A 22,318-nucleotide genomic window follows, 5' to 3' on the forward strand; every position below is an offset into this window, starting at 1 on the left:
AAAACTGATGGTAAAGATGTATTAAGAATTAGATACTAGTGAGAAGATAACTAACAACAAAACTCATAAGTGGAATACACAGTAATGTGAAGTAACTACAGAAACAACTATAAGTAGCTCTGTAAAAGTGTGTTTTTGTCTTATATTACATCAAAAACAGGTCAGCATAAAAAACAAAATCGATGTAAGAGCAGAGGAAACATATCTTTTTAATGAATGTGATGATAAGGGTCCAGCCCCACAGTGCAGCTGCAGGCGATGGGGGCTCCAGGTGAGCGTAATAACTGCTATTGAACATGATTTCAGTCTTTCTGACCTTATCTCTGAGGTTACTCCAGGCTGTTCCTGCTGCGCCCACTGTGCACTGACCCCATTTAATCATCGCTGTAAAAGAAAGCCATTATGGGCACAAAAACTCCATGTCCTCCATTCTGGTGCGGCTCCAAATGTACATGCTACAAATGCATTTTCAAAGGTCATTTCTAAAATGTCTTTTATTTGTAATCAGGATGTTGCCTGGTGAGTCATTGCAAAGTATTGTAAAAGGTAAATTAGAATATAGGCCGTTTGGTTTGGTTACACATAACTGTTCACACATTTACCTGCTGTGTATAGTAAAGTGCAGTTAAAGAAAAAAACTAAAAAACTTTTTGTCCAGTTGACAGAACTGAATTTTTCTTTTACTATGAATCATACCTGGACGATTGTGTAATTATAAGTTACTATGTCTATAATTGATGGAGCTATCAGGGGGTCAAGTCCATAACCATTATTACAATTTTATTATGAGACATGTAATGCCACATTCTGTGATGAGAACAACTGCTCAATGTTAAGACATTTCAAGATCAACAATGTACAAAATACTAGGAAATGACTTGCTTAACCCAAAACGCAAATAAGGGTTACATAGTCAAGATTTCAAACTCCTCCCTCACATAACGACTGCACAGATATTATGACAATAACATTGATGCTGAGTTTACAAAATGAACATAACATTAGTGACATAATACCACAGACACCAGAAATCAACACTGAAATCTCAGCAGCAATAAACGATTTTCAAATTAAACACCTAAACCACAAAAATAGGCTTTCTCCACTTGTGTAAGTCACTTAACTAATCACCAAAGCAGGCTTGAGTTAATAATCAGTTCCCAGCTGGGCATTGCAGTGATGCATTATTATACTTTTGATTAAATTAATTTAATCAAAAGATGATTGTAATCAGAATTAAATTTCAGGCAAAAGTTTAGCATATATTTGAATATTTCACTTGAGGCCCTTATTGAAGCAACCCTCACAACCTACACACCTTCAGATTGGCACAAAAAGTACTCTGGCTTATGATTCCTTGTGGCTGGGTTTTACAAGTAAACTTCAAGCATCAAATTAAAAGAAGAAGTGTCACTGATCCACGATGAGCCAGATGATGTACATGTTGATACAGTAATATTGTTTTATGTAATTTATGTGTCCTCCAGGTACAACCCTACACAGCCATCTCAGTGTCATCCAAAGAATCTGGCAGAATCTCTGCATTTAGCACATTGAAAAGTCGCGGCGCTCCCTCTGGTGTCAGCCCCTCCCCCTGCCCCCAGCTGTCCCGGTCATCGCTTTCATCTGTGTTTGACTCATATTCAGAACCAATTCCTGACTCTCTGAACCTCAGCAGCTCCAGGGCACCCAGAACCTGCTCCCCCAGCGGCGAGCTCTCTTCACTGGGTGTCTCCCCGCTGTCCTGCCCCTGCTCCAGGCGCTCCGGACCCCTGGATGGGAACCGGAAACACTCCAGCCTCACAGCACTCCCCCTCAAGCCCACTGAACTCTCGTCAGGGCCAACAGTGCCAGGAGAGCACTGCCCTGGTAAGGTGGAGGACCAGGCGTCGCTAATCTGGTGTTGGGACGCCAAAGGGGCCACTGATAATGAAGAGGGGAGCGCATCACAGGGCGGGCGCTTAGCACGGAAGGTGATCTCCAGAAGACTGTCCTGGGAGCCCACTGAAAAATAAAAGATAAAGAGAAAAGTGTTCATGTCTGAGAGAAAAAGACCTGAGATGCTGTTTATTTTTGATGGAATAAAAAAAAAAAAAGCAAACCAGGTGGTAACGACAAAATGCATCAGGAGTGACTAAACTAGGTCTAAGAAGAGGGATTAAGTACACTACACTGAACTGCACTGTTCAACTATAGCAGGTCTGAGAGATGAATGAAAAGGTCTATTTCAATTATGCTATCCTAGTGATACAATCTGATAAAGACAATTAATTTCACATTTCACAGAGTAATGAAAATACTGTCCTCACAAACCAAAATGCATCAGATTAATGGAGGTGGATAATGTCGACAGTACTGGATGATTTATAACATCAGTTTGCCGCTGGCACAGACGGGGAAAGGGAGAGAGGGGGGCAGAGCTGAAGACTCTGAGTGGGCTGCCATGGCATAATGAATTATATGCGGAAGTGGAGGAGAAAACACTATAATGACAGATGCAAAGGACACTGCACCAAACAAAAAAGACTTAAAATTAGGGCATAAAATTGATGAAAGTCAAAGCGTAACAAATGAAACATACATAAAAGGCTGAAAATGAGATGAAAGCCACTCACTGGAAGATAACTGTCCCACAGCTTTGAGCTCTAGCTCTTGGATCTGTTTGACCAACAGTGAAATGTGCTGTAACAGGTCTGTGTTCTGCTGCAGTAACTGCTGCACTCTGGCCTGAGCCTCTGAGCGCGCACACACCTCCACAGAGAGCTGCTGCTGCAAGACACGCACCTGCAAAAGAGATGACAAGAGACATTATACACAACCCTAAATGCAACACATTAAACACACAGACACAGGTTTAACTATTTACAAAATAAAAAATGGGATTTGGCTTGTCTTACACGGCATTACTTTAGAAACCGTAAGAATCTGAAAATGTAAAATCTTGAACTATTGCTTGAATTCAGCTGAAGCCATTCTAACAGTCAATGGTATTCTATATAAACGAGGGCGGCTAAGTTAACACAGCTAAAAGACTGCAGATTTTATTATAATATAGTGACTTTTAGGGTCCTGCCACTAATAAAAATCATCACATTCAACATTTGTCAACTTAAAGTAATAAATAGTGAAAACTGGCTCTTGCCCCCATCTGGAAAATGACACAGTTTAGAATGTGAAAACCATGAATGCTAGACAAACTCCAAAAGAAGACACTGGAGGTGAGTAGGACAAATTGCTGTGAAACATCCTGGGATTTACTTGTTTTGCTTTAGAGATCATAACATTTGAGAGCTTATTTCACAGTTTTATACAAAGCCCTTTAAGAAGCTGTTATTAGTTATTTATAGCAGTAGCACAGTGAAGTGTTTTTCTAACAGTGGTACAGTGGTGTTTTCTAACAGTAGTACAGTGGTGTTTTCTAACAGTAGTACAGTGGTGTTTTCTAACAGTAGTACAGTGGTGTTTTCTAACAGTAGTACAGTGGTGTTTTCTAACAGTAGTACAGTGGTGTTTTCTAACAGTAGTACAGTGGTGTTTTCTAACAGTAGTACAGTGGTGTTTTCTAACAGTAGTACAGTGGTGTTTTCTAACAGTAGTACAGTGGTGTTTTCTAACAGTAGTACAGTGGTGTTTTCTAACAGTAGTACAGTGCCGTGTACCTGAGCGTTGGCTGCTAGAGCCTGTTGCTCCTGTTGCTGCAGTTGTTTCTGCAAGAGCTGGAGCTGGTGCTCAGCTGAACAGGACGTCTCCTCAGGCTGAGCCGAGGCCCCGAGGAGGGGCGAGTGCAGCAGGACAGGGGGGTCCTGCCAAAACAAACACATCAATTACATGACGCCTTTAGGTCCTTTTCAAATAATAGTCTATTGCCTTAGAGGGTATTAAGCTATTGAGAACGGCAAGACGAAAAAACTCTCTCTCATCTACACAACATTTAGATGAACATTTGAAGCATTTATTTATTATCTACATCTGTATCATAAATTACTCATTATAGCTTCAAAATCATTGATCTATTCATCTAGAAACTGGGAACTTCACTATTATCATATCTAATACCAACCTGCCAGGAAGGTAAAAGAAAGAAGAGCTGATCAATATGATGCTTTTAGCTAACAGCTGAGCAGCACAGTGACCATATTGTTTCTATACATTGGGTTCAAGGGATGTCTTAATTATCTAAATTACAGCTTTTCAAAGCACTTAACCCCAGGGAAATATTGTTTTGCTTAATTGTTAGGACGCAGTGAGGATGAATGAGACACATGAGTCCTGTTTTATAATACAGAATTACCCTTTTTATAAATGACACAATTCTAAAATTAATGTCTTGTAATTAATGTTTTGTAATGAAGTAACAACAACAACAACAACAACAACAACAACAACAACAACAACAACAACAACAACAACAACAATGCATTGACTGGATTCCAAAAAGATACACAACATAGACAATGAGTGAGGGACATAAATAAACAATCCCATATTCAGACGATATTATGGAAATCCATCAGAAATGTGCTAAGGTATGCGACGTGAATGGACAGTGAAAATTACTACCAAATATCACTCTACACACCTCGTTTGTGTTTTAATCTGCTCTTTTTGCAGCCTTTTTATTAGTTTTAATCACAAACAATGATTGATTTTGTAATTTTGCAAAACAACCATCGTTATCAGTGTATTTCCCACTTAACTTAGATATATGTTATAGCTTATATTTAAAATCTCCTTTTTTTACACATCCCCTACCATTTACATAATAACCAAGAACAACTGCCTTCATCAAGTTGTCAGAGCCCAGCTGTTGTGGCATTTATCAAACACCTATCCTCTAATTAAATGTAGCAGGTGGAGCTCCCACGTCTCACGGCTTTATTAAACATTTATAGTGGCAGGAGTTTTATGAGACTGACAAAGTAGAGGCTGATTGATCTAAATTTACCTTTGCAGCGTCACTGTTGGCCTCCTCCTTTCTGCTTTTCTCTGGCTCTGACGAAGACGCACACTCGATGCTCTCCTCTGTCGTAGCTTCAAGGTCAGTCTCTGAAGACACAGTCAACTTCTTCTGAGCTGTGAATATTGCACACAGAGTAGTCGTTATTTCATGCTTTGAGATTCATGCTCTTGTAAGAAGGAAGCAGAATGGTAGTCTTTGATCACCAGAGCCTGGAGCAGCTTAAAAATATCTTTGGTGGATAATGATGTCTTTACTTAGACAGGTATGCGCTGTTTGTTTCTGTGGGCTGTCTGTTTGAATGACAAAGGAAACTAAAGGGAATAAAAGTGGAGCCTGGGCCACTGCTGTTTGGAGATGTATTGAGAAAGACTTGTATTTAGTATACTTTAACCTGGACCATTGAGTTAAAAGTGCACTCTGTAACTTTCCAGGTAGAACGAGTGCCACCTGCTTGTCTCCATTGATATGTTAATTCTTTGCCTGGAATGTGCAACAGTATGGCATTAAACCTATACACGTCCTTATTCACCTGGTACCACCGCAGACTCCTCCCCCTTCGTCTCCTCTTCCTCCCCATCTTCGCCTTTCTGTTGTGCGGTGAGCTGGTGGCACACGTCGAACGCTTGGCCCACAGTTCGGACAATCCTCATGGCCTGAGACTGAGAAAAAAAAAAAAAAAGAATCCAAATTGGTTATAAAGATTTCTGTCATGTTGAAATGTAGGTATGCTAGTTTAGTTTCCAAAAACATGTGTAAAAAGCTAAACGCGTACCATAAAAAACACAAATAATCAAACTATTTACATCCTGTACGTTACAAAGCATTGAAGTAGTGATGCAGATGCAGGAAACAAAATCTGTATTTGATTTTCCATGAGGTCTTTGTACGTCTAAAAAAAGTTACTCTTCAGTTTGACCTATGACATGGACATGCTTCTTATAATATTTTAGCAGATTATATACACTCCTCTTCTCGCAGTATAAGAAAATTACTATAAGGTAGATTTTCATTCAAATGTATGCACTTTGAATATAATGTGACACAAATATTGGGGAAATCCAAGTGAAAAATAGCTTTTAGATTTCAGACAGGGCAGTAAAAATGAAGCTGTAGAAATGAGGACTGGAGATACGATTCAATCTCGCCGCAGTCAGGGGAGAGTTCTTGTCGATCGAGTGGACACATGTGCTGTCACGGTGATGGATCGGGCCATTTCTGAGGCGCGGGCGGCGGAGGTAGAACTGATAAGGTGAGCTCTGATTGGACAAGCCTGAGCAGCCGCGGCGTCTGTACTACCAGGTCATTCATCAGGACCAGGTTAATTTGCAGATAATTAGAAGCTGACGTCAGGGAGTCTCCTCATGTGGAAAGACTATATAAATCAAGTTAATGGGTAAATCGCCAGGAAAATGGAAGCAATTAGGATGTTAAACTCATTTTGGATAATTTAAGTAATTTGATTAATTGCTAAAAGAAGCGTTAAAAGAAAAGCTAAAAACAAGTATTATATAAGGAAACATTATTTTTTCAAAACACTCTAGACAAAATGGAGTAGAGGAGCAGCAATACTGGCTCAAGTAATGGTTCAGCATATCAGTTAAGGATAAGGTTTAGAATGCCTAGAATGTTCCATAGTATGGCATTAAATGTATCTAGTTTGCATTTTTTCAGTAACAGGTTTTATAACTCAGATTTACCTTCAAAACAGGTCGGATTCACAGATTTGGACTGTAATTTGGCCTAGTGGCATCAACCATGAACACAGTATAGTATAAAGTCAAACTGTGGAACATCCAACAACAAAGCAATGACCAAAGCATATATACATATACACACACACATATATACTTAATCTATTTATTTTAAGAGTGTGTCCAATGTCATCATTTTAATCTCTGATCAAATCCGGTACAATCTCTTTTTCAATCTTTTTATTCAATCTTTGCCTCTGAGCTTAAAACACAAAACTGCAACCGTCTCATTAAATGTTCCTGTGTTTCTTTCCTGTTGGCTCAGACGGAAGACAGCCACAAATGTCACATCACAGCAGCCATATTCCAGAGGCTGGTTTTATTTATAAAAACTGTACCCATTGCCAGAGAGACGCCAGAGCCAGTAAGGTGCGCAGATGATACAAGAAAACTGCTCATTCTCACTGACAGCAAAATAACTGGATACAGCCTACACAGCATAAACTCTAAAATGGCCAACAAAAGAGGGATACACAAACACTTCAAGGATTAGGATTCAAAATTAAACTTATTATTTTAGACGATTTGAATATTTGACTTTTCAAATGTCACTCCACTAGAAGAACTCGAAAATAAAATTCAGACTTAAAACCATAAATATTTGAATTTCGTGGTAAAGGCTTTTATTCATTGATGTTACACTGGAAAAAACTACACTTAATAAAAACGTGAATCATAATGAACAAATGGTCTGTGAAGAATGACTCAAACTCTAACCATAACTCTTAACTTTAACCTCTTAATTAAACAGTTACTAAAAAAAACTACTGTTATTATAAAGGATTACTGGTATATTCTGAATACACAAATACAAGAAATAATACATCTGGACCAACCACTTCGCTTTTCTCTCAATAAAGTCAACACTCATTTTTTAAATTCTCCAGCCAAGACACATTCGTCAAACTAATCAACCAACAGCAGACAAAAACACACTTCCCTTAGTGGAAGTAAAAATAGAAGCAATCAAGTTTGACATGCGAACACAAAACCTCTATTGTTTTTCTCACTCATGCATTGTAAATCAAAATAATTAGCCTTTCTCTTTTCGAAGCCAGGCTCACGAGCTCTGTTGATGTTTAGAAGTGACATCTAAAAAGGCCTGCTGAGTCGACCGCATGTCCTTGTGGAAATAAATCAAATCTTCTGTTAACAGCAGGTCCCATCTCCTCCCACTCGGCCATGTGCTTAATCTGTGACACCAAGATAACGCTAGAGCACCCGTGGGACCTGACCATCTTTCTCTGGCCTTGGGAGAGTATTACATCCACATCCATTTCCCCTCTTTGTACCTTTGTGATTAGTATTCATTTTTACTAAGTCACTGTCTGCCCAGTCTCCATGGTGAAGAGATGCGAGGCTCACGCTCTGTTTTTTGTCATAGGAGGAAAAATGGCTGTAGCTCCACTGGTGTCGTCTCAATACTAAAATTTCAATAACATTTTTTATACCAAGAGGAGAATAAAAACACTCTTTTTTAACAGAATTGTACACACTATGCAACTTTTTCTGGATGAGGGTGTTACGCAGCTTGCAGTCAAACATTTAAAGATGTTTTTATTGATCTGTTGACCTGTATTAATGCCATACTGTGGGATATTCTATGCAAAAAATAATACATGGCATACCATTCATCAAATAAGCAACCTTTAATATTACCACGTGGTCTTATACTTGCTTTAATACAGCTCAAAGAATATTTTAAACGCATTCAGGAATTTGTTGTACTATTTATGTATCAGTATCAAGTATATTTATATTTTTAAACCCATAAGCTTGACAAAATGTGGGAGGAAATTATGCAGAACAAGAACATATTTTTGACTTGGATTAATTGGCCATATGCTCGCCATGCATCACTGTGACAACACACATAAATATTATCTCCAGAGAATGTCACGCCACGAAGTCAAAACGATTCTTTAGTGAAGTATCTGATGCGATTATGTACCTTTTTCTTGGACTTGAACACATTGCAGCGGAAAATGTTGCTCTCCCCGTCTCTGGCGATGTAGCTGAAGATTTTGAGGTCCTGTGCATCGTGTGAGACGTAGAAAATCCTGTAGCGGAAAGACGCGATGAGGCTAATGTTTTTTTAATGAAGTGTGTAATTGGATATATTAAACAGCGCTTTGTTGTTTCCTTTCTGACATATTTGATTAAAAAAAGCTGCACAGACAAAGGTCTTACCTGTAAATTGGGTCCTGTGTCACTAGAATGGTATTGTCGTCCCAAGACCAACCTTTTCTCTACCAGACAAACAAAAATGCAGAAATACAAGTTTAAATAACGTTAATACATCGAAGATACTGCAATTTCTGATTTGAAGATAAGCTAGATTGTTGATATAGTAAAAGTATTTTTCAAAAAGCTGCAAAAAAGAGCTAGTTTAACACAAAATTAACAAACATGCAGTCAAATCTTCCAAACAAGGATAAAACTTGATATTTGTGCACTTTTGTTTGTAGTATTTTGTAGTATTTTCACAGTACTTTCATGTTTGGGCCAATTTTCAATCATGTTTTGAACAGTTTTGATTGATTGCCATAAAATCACCTCATTATTGTCACTGCGGTAATTCAAAAGAGAATCAGTCAATATCAATATCACGCAGCCCTATTAGCTCTTGCACCTAATTGCATTTTGATTACAGAACTCTGCATCCATGAAAAGACATGTTGATTATTTACTTATTTATACGCTGATTGAATTTTTTAATATGGCAACATAAATCGAGGCTTGTTAGTTACTTCTGTGGCTGAATATCAAAAGCTATGTTGGTGAACAACTACAAGCAAGTACCCAATATAGTATAGCTTAATTTGGTGACCTTGTTTGTTACTATAGCAACAGATGTTCTTCTTGGGTTGAATAATAGACTTAAAATGTAAAGTCAGATTTGATCATTTTAAGTCTTTTTATCTCCCCACAAAGGACTGACCTTCTTTTTTCGCAGGAGAACTTTGACAGAGTCGGTCGACACCACGATGTTCACTTTCTTCTTCTTGATGTTCTTCAGCTTGAATTCATACTGCAGAGAAATAAACACTTTAGATTGAAAAAGCCAGAGTGATATTTTGACTTTCCTTTTCTGGAGGGCAAACTTTGATTGAGTAAACACTGATAAGATGTCCCGCATGCAGCAATGGGATACTTTTATCTTTCTCTCAGATTAATAATTAAGTCCGTCCCCCATACATCCAGATATCAGCGTTCTGACATCTGTAAACAAGTACGTTTTATGTGGAAGCAACACGATGGCATCAGATGATTATTAGATCAATAAAACACTAAAAGAAGCCCACACGCTGCGCCACAGCATTTAATATTCTCTGTTATCTTTATTTAAATTTGTATAGAACGTTCAGTGACTTTTAAGAAATGATTGCTTTTGCCACAAAGTCCAGCAGTACAGCATCAAACTTATCTATGGCCATGAAGTCAAACAAGTGACACCACATACCACCAGGACGTTACATGCCAGATCTGTGGAGAGGTGAGCCCATCCACAGTAAGAATGCATGTTTTTAAAGGTTCTATATTGCGAAAAAATGTAGTCTTGTGAGCTTTAAGCCATATTACAACGCTGTTACCTCCTCAAAAACACATCTGGAGTTGTGCTTTGTTTCATTCACATGTTTGGGTAATCCTTTTATTAGCCTGTCTAAATCTCCAAAGCTCAAAATGCTCTGTTCCACCTTGTGATGTCATGAAGCTAGTTTTCAAGTTAACAGCTACATTTGACCTTTTATTCAGTAGAGATGGGCAATTCCTGGGCTGAAATTATCCAAATGATTCTAGTAAAGGTATATAGAGTTTAAAAACACAGTGGAGTGTTCCTGTATTACCACGTGACATCACAAGGTGGAACAGAGCTTTTCTGTTTGAGAGGAAGAACACACCTTAAATATGCAGGATTTGTGTGTTAAACATGTGTGAATGTGAACACAACTCCACATTATATGGTTATAAATAGTATAAAACGGGCCCTTTAAGGTCTGAAGTTCTGCAATAAAAGCACCTATAGTTAAGTAAATGTAAGATAGGCTGATTTAATGCTATAACGTGAAAAATTCCTGACAACACAATAACAGCTTCGTGGGGACAGGCAGGTGGGGGATCCGTCCTCTAGAAAAATTGCGTAGTATACCTTTAACATATCATTGCATTTGAGGTCAAATCATCGGGCTCTATTTATCTTCTTTTCACACAGCAACAGTATTCAAATAGGCCCTCCTTGGTTTTCCTCCTTGGCTTGGCCCTTTGCAACCTCACCATCCATCTTATGTATTCACCATCCTCCATAAACTGTCGCTCTATACTCACTCCCCGCGATATCAACATCAACCCCCCCTGAGCTGCTACACCAGTTCTTTCTATCTTTGTACAGATTTTTGGTTAAAAACAACAACAACAACAACAACAACAACAACAACAACAACAACAACCAAATAACCTTGAAACCACAACCTATTTTACACCCTCTCATCATTTCATTCATTTCTTTCTAGGGGAAGTATACCACAGGTGAAGGACTCTCAATCTGTGCCCTTATGTAAAGTGGGACAGGAGCGCCATCAATCTCAGCAAATGTCAGAGTTCGATGAAGTGGATCACAAGAAGTCTTCACAGCTCATTTCTAGTCACCTCTAGTGCTTCTTTCCTCGTCCTGTGAACACTCATTGGTAAGTAAGTATTCACGTTGTACACAATATTACTTAATATTTCAGTCTGCATCTTCTCCTTGTGTTCAGAGATTTCCATATTGACGTATACATATTATTACACCTGGTGCCCTCCTTGGTGTAACCTTCAACTTATCCATCATTGGACAAACTAAAATATTACAGTACACTTTGTGAATTTTTTAATGCTTGGCTGTTAAAATTAAATACTTACCGCTAATAATAAATGTCATTAGAATAGAGTCTATGTAATTAAATAATGATTCATATTTTATTAATGGTTAAAGCCGCTTTCTACTGCACCATAACCATTGCTTTCTCAATTTCAGTTTCCATTTCCACCGTCATTTATTTTCATTTTTTTTTGTTTTACCCATTAAAGTGAAAGTAAAAAGAGCTTTCCGTTTCCATTTAAGACTGACAAAACAATACCATACTTCTAACACACAGCTTTTAGGCAGTGGGAGCAAAAATCTGCATACTGATTTTATTGAATTTATTGAATGTATTTTGCGACAGCCCTCAAAGCTTGCACCGCATTATAAAAGTGATATATTTGGCAGCAGTGACAGAAAATCTTGGCAATAACTGAAAGGCTGTTCCTCTGCAGTGAAGAGCAGGGATTATTACATGAGGGGACGCAGCTGACCCTGGACTGACACACTAACTTGGTTGTTTAGATTAGATCTAGCAACATCTGACTAGGCTGCTAATGCTAAATCCTCTGCCAACACGGCTCCATGGTATCTCTGTCTCTCTGGATTTTACTAGTGCTTCCTATTAGGCATTACCCTGAAAGCTGCATCTCTCCGCAGCCATAAAACCAAAGTCTAGCCTTGATTTAAAACACTACTGACAGGCCATTGAATGTGGCTAGAGAGTACTTTTACACAGACAGGTAATTTACAAGTGAGTACAGACTGTGCACGAGGTGACCGAGGTGAAGGGCGCATTAGCCTCCACACTTCAGCACTGATTGTAGCGAAAATGGACAACTACCATAAACCACAGGTCACATTCACTGGTCTAGATGAAGGAAAAAGTGTGTGTCTTACTCTGATTCTCCTCATGGCTGCTACTATCTCCATCCTGCTGCCTGGACGCCCCACCTCCAGACTCCCAATGTACTGCAAAATGTAAGAACATATATAAAACAAACATTGTATATCATTCAATATTCAAGCCACTAATTACATAACAATTGTGCAATGAACATATAAACATTTTGAATAAATACTTGATAAGCCTACATAGATTTAGGCCTATGACACTGGACTATACACAGCACTGAATATTGCAAAGGGGAAAAAGTTGCTGTACATCTTTAAACAACTGCAATAGGTGGCTTTTTGCATGTTCTACTTTGAAAATCACAACAGCCAAAACCTTAGCACATAGTTGTTCTTCTGTGGCACTTTGCAGAATGAATCAAACTAAACTATTTTGGAGATGAACCTATATTTTACACAAGTTACCATTACTCACTTTTTTCTTAAGCATAAACAGTCCTTTATCTAAGTCTGATTAAGTGGATGTAGTGCAGAATGATGAGAGAAAACACGCTCCACACTATGGCATGAGCACCATCTGAAGTATACACCTTGTACGTGACTAACAAACCCTAAACATTTGTGCTGCTGTGCCGGACTTACCTTAGCCTCGAAGCACACCCCATGCTTGAACACCTCCTCGTTGTGCATGGGGATCCTCAAATCGTGCGCATCATCCACGAGATTGTACTTGGTTATACCTGGCATCGCCTTTAACAGTGATGCTGGCGGCTGGCGCTCCTGACACTTGTTTTACGACAGCGCTAGAGAGCTGCAGATTTGCGCATGATCCCCTCCTCCCGCTCCAGACGCGTCACTCCGGGGGGTCATCGGGGTGAGCGTCTCCACGGGTTGGTTGGTCGCTCTACGGGTTGGATGAAGCCGTAGCCCGCTGATTGTCAAAAGATGGGGGCGCTTATGACCCAATCACTCCTACTACCGAGCTCCAAGGCGCACGGGGGAGAGGCAGAAAGCGACGCCAACAGGATGACGCACGGGCATTAACACATGATTGTTTTCTCTCTTCTCAGGGTCGAAGTGTCCGCTCACCCACCGCTGGGATAGAAAATTGAGTGGCTAAAAGTGCAGCGTGCCAAAAAGTGTGTATGAAATGATAGAGACGAGAAAGGTAGAGGAAAATATCACTTTTAAAAGCTACTGATTCTGGCGACATCTAGTGGCTAAAAGCAGTACCGCACACTGTCAATTTAACTCCAATGTTTCAGAAAGTAAAATGATACGTTTGATACATACAAGGCTTTTAGTGATATAAAAATGAGTTAGACAGGTTAGAGTAGATGGTTAACACACATTTAGATCATCAGCGGTACTTTCTACTGTTGGGTCACTTCAAGTAGGCCTACCCAGTTTCTTTATCTACATAAAAATGCAGAGAGAGAAGGAGATTTTCTCAAGTCAAATGCAAAATATAATTAAAACAGTACTACTTACTTAACAAAGAATAGAATGAATGAATGGATCAATGGGAGAGAATTATCTTCATTAATGACATCTACGTACAGACACCTGATTTAGTGCAGTATTATCACTAGTATTATTATGATAACTAAATTAAAAGGATTTGCTTAAGAAAGTACTTTTACTTAGGTAATGTCCACCCTAGATATTCTCTTCCAACTTGTTTTGCTTTGTGTTATACCATTAGCAATGAATGGACGCCATTTGTCTTTCAGCTATAGCTACAGATATTTTTTTCTTATGGAGTGAATGTAAAGTAACTTCATTGGCTCCCCATCTCACACCGCATCCAATATAAAATCCTGCTCCACACATTCAAAGCCATCCATAACCTTGCACCTCCATACCTCTCAGACCTCCTCCATATTGCCACACCCGCTCGCTCTCTCCGCTCCTCTTCCTCTCTCCATCTCTCTGTTCCCTCAGCCCGGCTTGTCACTGTGGGGACCAGAGCCTTCAGCCGCTCTGCTCCCCAGCTCTGGAACTCTCTCCCCCCTGACCTCCGCAATACTGACACACTCTAGCACTTCAAATCCAAACTCAAAACCCACTTGTTCAAACTGGCATATTCTTTATAATCCACAACTGCCCTGTCCTTTTCAATGTTTGTTTTTATCTGAATGCTTTTAACTGTATGTTCATAAATGTTGATTTTAACTGTCTGTAAATTGTATATTATATTGTATTGTAAGGTGACCTTGAGTGCCCAGAAAGGCGCCCTATAAATAAAATGTATTATTATTATTATTATTATTATTATTATTATTATTATTATTAGTAGTAGTAGTAGTAGTAGTAGTAGTAGTAGTAGTAGTAGTAGTAGTAGTAGTAGTAGTAGTAGTAGTATTAAAGTATTTTGAGAATCTTGGAAAGCACAATAATCCAGTATTATCCAGTATTGAGTATTAATACTCAGCGGTATTGAAGAAAGTTTGCTCTCACAATCAAAACAAAATTGTGTCATTTTATTACATAAGTAATGGTAGTCTACTAGACGTGTTAGATTGGCAAAAATTATATCTTGAAATTGATACATCAAAAAGTGAGCTAAAATCTGCCTCCAAGTGCCTGAGTTGTGGTTTAGTCTTGCACAATGTGTGAATGCAAAACTCAATAAATCAAATAAACCACAAAAGTGCAGAACTCACCTTATGCTCAACAATGCAAGTTTGTTTTGTTATTTTAATTGTGAAATATTTTTTCCTGCTTTTGTCAGTTGAGATTCTAACTATCCATCCATTTTCTTACGCTTTATCCGGGGCCAGGTCACGGAGGCAGCAGTTTCAGCAGGGAGGCGAAGACTTCCCTTCCCAAACACACTTCTTCCAGCTCCTCCGGGAGGATCGTTTCCAGATCAGCCAAGAGACATAGTCCGTCCAGCGTGTCCTGTGTCTTCCCCGGGGCCTCCTCCCAGTGGGACGTGCCCGGAACACCTCCCTAGGGAGGTGTCCAGGAGGCATCTGGAATAGATGCCCAAGTCACCTCAACTGGCTCCTCTCGACGTGGAGGAGCAGCGGCTCTTCTCTGAGCTCCTCCAGTGTGACTGAGGTCCTAATTATGCATATCTCCAATACATGTTTCTGCTTCTCTCCTATCATGGACTTCAGATTCAGAACTCAGCCCTGTATGAAATCTGGCAGTGTCTATTATTAATACAATTTATTACCATGATAACATATATTTAGTGGTGGAAGGTAAGGAAGTACAAGTAGTAAAGTACTTTACCTAAGTACATTTTACAGCGGATACTTTTTACTTTTACTTAACTACATTTAAGAGCAGGCATCTGTACTTTCTACACCACTATATTTTTAACTGGATTTGATTTGAGGGGTTATTTTGATCATGTTTGTGGTAACATCCTGACTAAAGTTTTCAAGTTCAAGCTTTGGCTTTGAGCAAGCAAAAATAAATACACAAAATAAATACACAAAATGAGAAAGAAAAAATAAGAAATTGATTTGTATTGCAAATGTTGACCAAAATATGTATCATTTTTTAATCAATAACACAGCACAAATTGTGAGCACTTGTGTGAAATACTTTTACTGTTTACTCTTAATTAAGCACATTTTAAATAGGTACTTAAATACTTTTACTTAAGTAGATTTTTTCAGGTGATACTTTTAATTGAGTAACTTTTTTCAGTTTGTCCAGCAGATGGCAGTAGAGCTCTTTACCTCACAGGGGCCCATAAACCACCAATCTGACACTGTGAATCTTCTCCAAACTCTGAAACGTCACTCTCTTGTTACATGGCCTGTTTTTCATCAAACTTTAGTCTGAGGTAAGTTATAAAAATGAACTGGTTTCTGAAAACATAAAATGAAGAAGTGTTGTTAGTGTCTAAGTTTAGAAAATGGCCACCTGCACAGCTCCATGAGAGGGACAGAGTGTGCTCTTAAAAACGCCTCAAAGTGAGCTCTACCACCTCAGACAGATTGGCTGTACCTCTGCTGATCTCCTCCAGGAAATGGGTCGAGTTCAAGTAGCATTTCTCTTAATCAGGCCACGGAGCACCTGCAGCATGTGTCAGTCATCTCCAAACAACAGCAACTCAACTAGTCACGTTTTATCACTATCACCCTGCACACTTCATCCTCAGGAAAGACAGGTTTCTCCTGACGTTCATCTGAAACATAAACAAGAGCTAATATAAAAATACCACCTGCGTCACGAGATATTTTCACACATGGACGAGATTACAGGCCTTGGGTTTATAATAAGTGAATTAGAAACACAAGTTTAATTTCATGATGTTGTTTCCATCCTCATCTTTCCAACAGTCGCATCTTTTTATCGAACAAGATGAACCTGTTGCTCGCTCCTGGCTTTTTCTGGCAGTTTGTTGGGTGATTTTTATTTGATACCTACCGAATCCATCATAGTGACACTCAAAAACACATTATTGTACACAGAAACTGCGGCCAATACTGTGAAGAGTTTTGCCCAAGGATACAAAGGTGGGGTTATATTTTATTCGAATTGTGATGGGATATTTCAAATGGTCAATAATTAAATATAGATTCTTCATCAGTGAGCATGAGGTTTGGAGCAGAGTTTGGAGGGATAAAATCTGTTGATCAATACAAGCAAAAATAATGGCGATACTTTTTCATAGTATATCACCCAGCCCTACTTCTGACAGTATGCATTGTATTATCAAGAGTAAGGTAATGCCAAAAGGACAAAATGGAGATTATACAGATGACATCACAACCTTTTCAACTTTATTTGTGAATGGCAAAGTTGAGCAATGAACTGTTCTGCTGTAAAGGCTCAAAAAACATCTTAAACAGTAGCTCAGTTGGTGTTGGCGTCCACTGATCCAAACATTGGCGGTTCGAATCCCGCTCTTGACCTAAAAACATCACTGGTAGAGCGGTCAGATCCACCGACTCCCTGGTTGGCAGCGCGATTCCACCTCCCACAGATGACTGCTGTCGTTGTGTCCTTGAGTAAGACACTTAAGCCTCCTCGCCCTCAGTGTCTGCGTACACTGGTGTATGAATGTGTGTGTGAATGGTTGAGTTATTTCTAGATGTAAAGCCCTTTCAGTGCCTTGAACAGGGAAAAGCGCTATGTAAAAACGTGACCACTTACCATTTAAATGCTGCTACAGATTAATAACAAATACAAAATTCTACAACTCTGATTAATATTAGTTTATACCTGACGTAGCAAAAGATGAAGTTTAAATCTGTCAGCTGGACAAATCGTTCTACTGCTCATCCAACCCGCTTCTTTGTTGTGGATGTTTCTGCATTGTCTTTCCTAACAAAAATAGCTTCTTCAACTCTCCTCTCAAACCATTTCTTTTCTCTGGCTAAGATCTGAACCTCACGATCTTCAAAGGAGTGGTTAGTGTCTTTGAGATGGAGATGGAGATGGAGATGAACAGCAGACTGGGGTCCAGAGCAGCTCTCACGCTCGTGTTCGTACGTTCTTTTATGGATTGGCTGTTTAGTTTCTCCAGTATACTGCTCACTGCATTCTTCACTACACTGAATGGAGTAGACTACATTACTTTGTTTATGTCTCGGGGATTTGTCCTGTAGGTGAACCAGTCTCTGACATTTAAAACAACAAAAAATCAAGGAAACGGTAGTAGAAAACTAGTAAACTGTTAGCTAAACAACAGGAACACTGCAGACTACATGCACATTTATCACTGATACAGACTTTGGGATCACACAAAGTTGAACTGAATCTTTCTCTCCTTAAATAACAGTTTGCTGAGTCTGGGTGTTGAAGAAATAATTATGGGGTGAAAACAATAGCTCCACAAAGAAAAATTAGGCAATAGAAAGCAAAGAAACACATTTTGTCAGTTAAGCTGCCCATTGTTCTGCCATGTTGAATCTTGAGGAGCATTTTTCGAATAAAATGATGTCACCTCTATTGATACTTTGCAGCTGGTGTCATCACCCGTAACTGTAGGCTCTGCTCTGTCTGAAGCTCTGTTAGACTTTAATCTGAGCTTTTTTTTTAAAAAACATAACCAGACCAGAAAGAGTTGACTTAGTTGGAGATGATTTGTGCTGTTAAACATGTTAAAGGTGCTATATTATACATGTATTCTCGTGAGGTTTTTGCCATGCTAGAATGTCGTTACCTCCTCAGTTGTGTTTTGTTTCATTCACACATGTTTGAGTAACTCTTTATTATTAGTCTGTCTACATCACCAAACTTCAAACTGTTTTGTTCCACCTTGCGATGTCATGAAGCCGTAGTGTTCAAGTTAGCAGCTACCTTTTACCTTTTCGACAGTAGAGATTGGCGGTCCCGGGGTTTAAATCATCAAAATTATTCTAGGGAAGGTGTATGGAGTTTAAAACACAGTTGATGTTTTCCGTATTACCACATGTCATCACAAAGTGCAACACAGGGCTTTCTGTTTGCGAGAGGAACTCAGTCTAAATGTGCAGGATTTGTGCGTGAAATATGTGTGAATAAAACAAAACACAACTCCAGGTATGTTTTTGACCAGGATACAACATTATAACATAGATCAGAAAATAGTAATATGGGCCCTTTAAATTACAGCCATGAGCTACCGTAAATTTCGGACTACAGAGCGCACCTGATTAAAAGCCGCACCAGCTAAATTTGAAGAGAAAATCAATTTTGTACATATATAAGCCGCACCTGAATAAAAGCCGCAGGTTTTCATATTGTAACATGAGATATTTACACAGAAAGACGGTGCACTGACACGCTTTTTTTTAACTTTGCCTGAAAATTGGAACCAACACGACATCAACACGGGATGAACACATCTGCAGGTTTAGAAAATAAAACTGCACCAAAACGGAAAATCTGCTTTTATTTCCTCTGAAAACTTTTGTCGTCTTTTACATTGACCAAGTTGGATTCATTGATGTCGAGCTTACGTGCAGTGGCTCTATTTCAGGAGTCGGCAACCCGCGGCTCCGGAGCCGTATGCGCCTCTTTCAGCCTTATACTGCGGCTCTGCGTGGCTGAAGTGTATTTTATTTGTGTTAGCTCTTTTTTGTTGTAGTTTAAATTGGAAGATTATTATGATCTTACAATAAAATTATATTTTCTTATTTTTCGTTGCTCAAAATAAGCGTCACACTCGCGGAACAATGTTCAAAACAAACACCGCTCACGTCTCACAGACACAGACACAGACACAGACACAGCTCACAGTCCTGCGTAAAGAGCCCTGATTTTCAGACGTTGTGCGCACAGGGGTCAGGAGCAACTTTGGCCCGTCCCTAATGACACACTAATAAGCTCGTCCGTAGATGTATCATGAAAATCCTGCTGGAAATCGCCACAGAAATCTATTTGATGTAGTAGCAAGTATATTATCTGCTCTTGTCTCCGCGGTGACGTATCACGTATAACACATCAGACACGACGCACAAAAGTAGAGCCACAAGCGAGTGAAAATGAGCCAAAACAAAAGTCTTTGGAGAGCTTTTAACAAAGGGGAAAAGGACAACTGAGGAGCCAGAAGAGGAGACTACACCTCCAAGAAAAAGAAAGATAAATTTAACAGACAATGCCCACTTAAAATCTGGGTTTGTCGCTGCAGGTGACTCACGCACAGAGTCCGCTCTACGTAACATACGGGAAAAGCAAATAAGGCAATGAAACCTTCAAAACTGCTTTGGCACATGGAGAATAAGCACCTGGGATTAAACAATACGCCTTTAGAGTTTTTGAAAGAAACTGCGGAGCAGAGTAGACATAATCACATAATCAGCGCAGGGCTCCCTCTGATGCAGCGGTTTGGTGAGTTGTATTTTTTTAATGCACTTAAGTTGTTTTTGCCATATTTATCTGCCACGTGTAGAAGGCTTGTCCGTGAAAATAAAACCCAGGGGCCGTTATCCAGTAAAAAATCCATAAATAAGCCGCACTGCTGTACAAGCCGCAGGGTTCAAAGCGTGGAAAAAAAGTAGCGGCTTATAATCCGAAATTTACGGTAGTTAGCATTAGCCAACAGTTTTTCAGTTTGACACTTTCACCTAGTTGTTGAATATGGATCACAGACTCTTGAAAATTTGTTGTTTAAATCCATTTTGTATTTTTTTCTTGGGTTTTCCGACTGTCTTAAAACGTTTTTGACAGTGTTTGCTAACGTGTGCTTTGTGTCAACATAGTAACTACTGAACATTCCACCACATTCTTTGTATCATGTAGTAGTCGTACAGTCTGCATTGAAACAAACATTTATAGTAATACTGGTAAATGATAGGAACTCATAAAATTTCAGTGTTTCCCTGAAAAGCTTTTAAGAGTTGACAACATTTAAATTAATGTTAAAACAGCAACCATCGTTCAGTATTTGAGAATGTCCCGAAATGTCATGAACTTCAAACAAAATGTGATTTACTTACAGTGTTAAAATTATGCAGCTGTGGGAACATTTGGAACGTGTTTATTTTTATTGACTTGTGTGAAATTTTATATGATCTATTTACTTGTTATGAGCTGCAGATATTTTATTACAAGATTGCATTAAACTACAAGAAGCCACTTTAGGCGCTGTGGCCTAAAATACCAACTATAGAACACGCATTACCTGATTAATTGACTAATTATACTAATACTGATATTTTTCCTATTTGTATGTAGCCAACCACGTGAATCCTAAAATACTTGAATGAAGTACTTGTATTTTATCTTTGCTAGGTGCTTTCTTTGTGTTGGAGAAAAACAGGTCAAGAAAGCCAATGAAAGACATTTCATTCATTCATTTTGACTGTTCTAAAATTCTTTTATACATTCTCCAAAAGCACTTTTTTCCATCTTTATTATTAGTGATCTTTGTTCCACTGGAGCATTCAAGTCACTGGGTTAAAATGGGCTCATTTTAGCCCAGAGGAACTCTCCACAAAACAGTCACCAAGAATTTTTGTGTCACATTTTCCCTGGAACCTCACCAACGTTACCCTGAATGCTCAGTCTTACCTCATGGATGTGAATCATCATCACTGTACGTGTGTGTGTGTGTGTGTGGGTGTGTGTGTGGGGGTGTAGGGGTGTGTGTGTGTGTGTGTGTGTGTGTGTGTGTGTGTGTGTGTATGTATGTATGTATGTATGTATGTATATATATATATATATATATATATATATATATATATATATATATATATATATATTAGTGATGGTGTTAGCTGTTATATATATATATGTTAGCTGTTATATATATATTAGTGATGGTGTTAGCTGTTAGTTAATCACTAGGTTTTGTAGTTTTCTTCTTAGTTTTATTAGTTGCTGTACATTTGCTTGAGTACATTAGGGGCTCCTTTGCTTCTTCATAACTTGTATCTTTATGGCTTACGTCTTAAGTATATTGAATATTGTAAAAGATTCACAGAGTCTGTGGCTCTAGTGACTTGGTCACCATGACAACCTCTCTTTGTGTTCAATCAACTCCAAGAGCTGTTGGAAATGCTATTAATCAGCACGTACGTGGTAAATGTTTTAAATCCAGCAAACTGACTCATATGTGCCAGCTCAGTAGGCGCCTCGATGGGCCACATGTGCATTTTTCAGTCTATTTATACCACACTTTTTTGTTTTATTTTTTCTAACTCCTGTATGTGTTAAAAGTGCACTATGTAACTTTTGTGGTTCATCACCCGCTTGTCTCATGTTATTTCTTTGCCTGGATTGTCTCACAGTACTGTACAGTAAACATATCTTTTTTGCATTTCACCTCACTGGCTACAGAGACTCCATGGATATAGATGTGCTTTATACTGTTCTGTGGAACAGTCGAAGCTGGAGGACACTCCAGGTGTGTTTGTTCTGTTTCCAGAAACACATTCTAGAAAAGTGAGTTTGGAGAAAATGGGGACAGTAATAAATCCTGGATCTGCTCATTCTGTTGAGTGTGAGTTATTCACAAGG

The 22,318-nt window shown here is 38.9% G+C and overlaps 1 protein-coding gene across 1 annotated transcript; it reads right to left on the minus strand.

Annotated features, from left to right (window-relative positions):
• Positions 1–755: 755 nt before the first annotated feature.
• LOC117385798 (carboxyl-terminal PDZ ligand of neuronal nitric oxide synthase protein-like) lies at positions 756–13,398 on the minus strand. Its single transcript, XM_033983127.2, has 10 exons — positions 13,049–13,398; positions 12,452–12,523; positions 9,653–9,742; positions 8,902–8,960; positions 8,663–8,771; positions 5,490–5,619; positions 4,946–5,073; positions 3,660–3,803; positions 2,616–2,784; positions 756–2,004 (listed from the first exon to the last, which is right to left on the minus strand). Exons 1-10 carry the CDS (start codon positions 13,151–13,153, stop codon positions 1,496–1,498), a joined length of 1,515 nt encoding a protein of 504 aa, XP_033839018.1. The 5' UTR covers positions 13,154–13,398; the 3' UTR covers positions 756–1,495.
• Positions 13,399–22,318: the final 8,920 nt, after the last annotated feature.

This window comes from Periophthalmus magnuspinnatus, chromosome 17 (assembly GCF_009829125.3).
Source record: "Periophthalmus magnuspinnatus isolate fPerMag1 chromosome 17, fPerMag1.2.pri, whole genome shotgun sequence".
NCBI classification, from domain to species: domain Eukaryota; kingdom Metazoa; phylum Chordata; class Actinopteri; order Gobiiformes; family Gobiidae; genus Periophthalmus; species Periophthalmus magnuspinnatus.

Excerpts from the sequence above, each read along its gene's own strand:
- LOC117385798 (XM_033983127.2), bottom strand. The coding sequence starts at position 13,153 with ATGCCAGGTATAACCAAGTACAATCTCGTGGATGATGCGCACGATTTG. Across the intron at positions 8,772-8,901 it reads ACACAGGACCCAATTTACAG|GATTTTCTACGTCTCACACG; the intron begins GTAAGACCTTTG and ends TTTCCGCTACAG. Across the intron at positions 5,620-8,662 it reads TGTTCAAGTCCAAGAAAAAG|TCTCAGGCCATGAGGATTGT; the intron begins GTACATAATCGC and ends TTTTTTTCTCAG.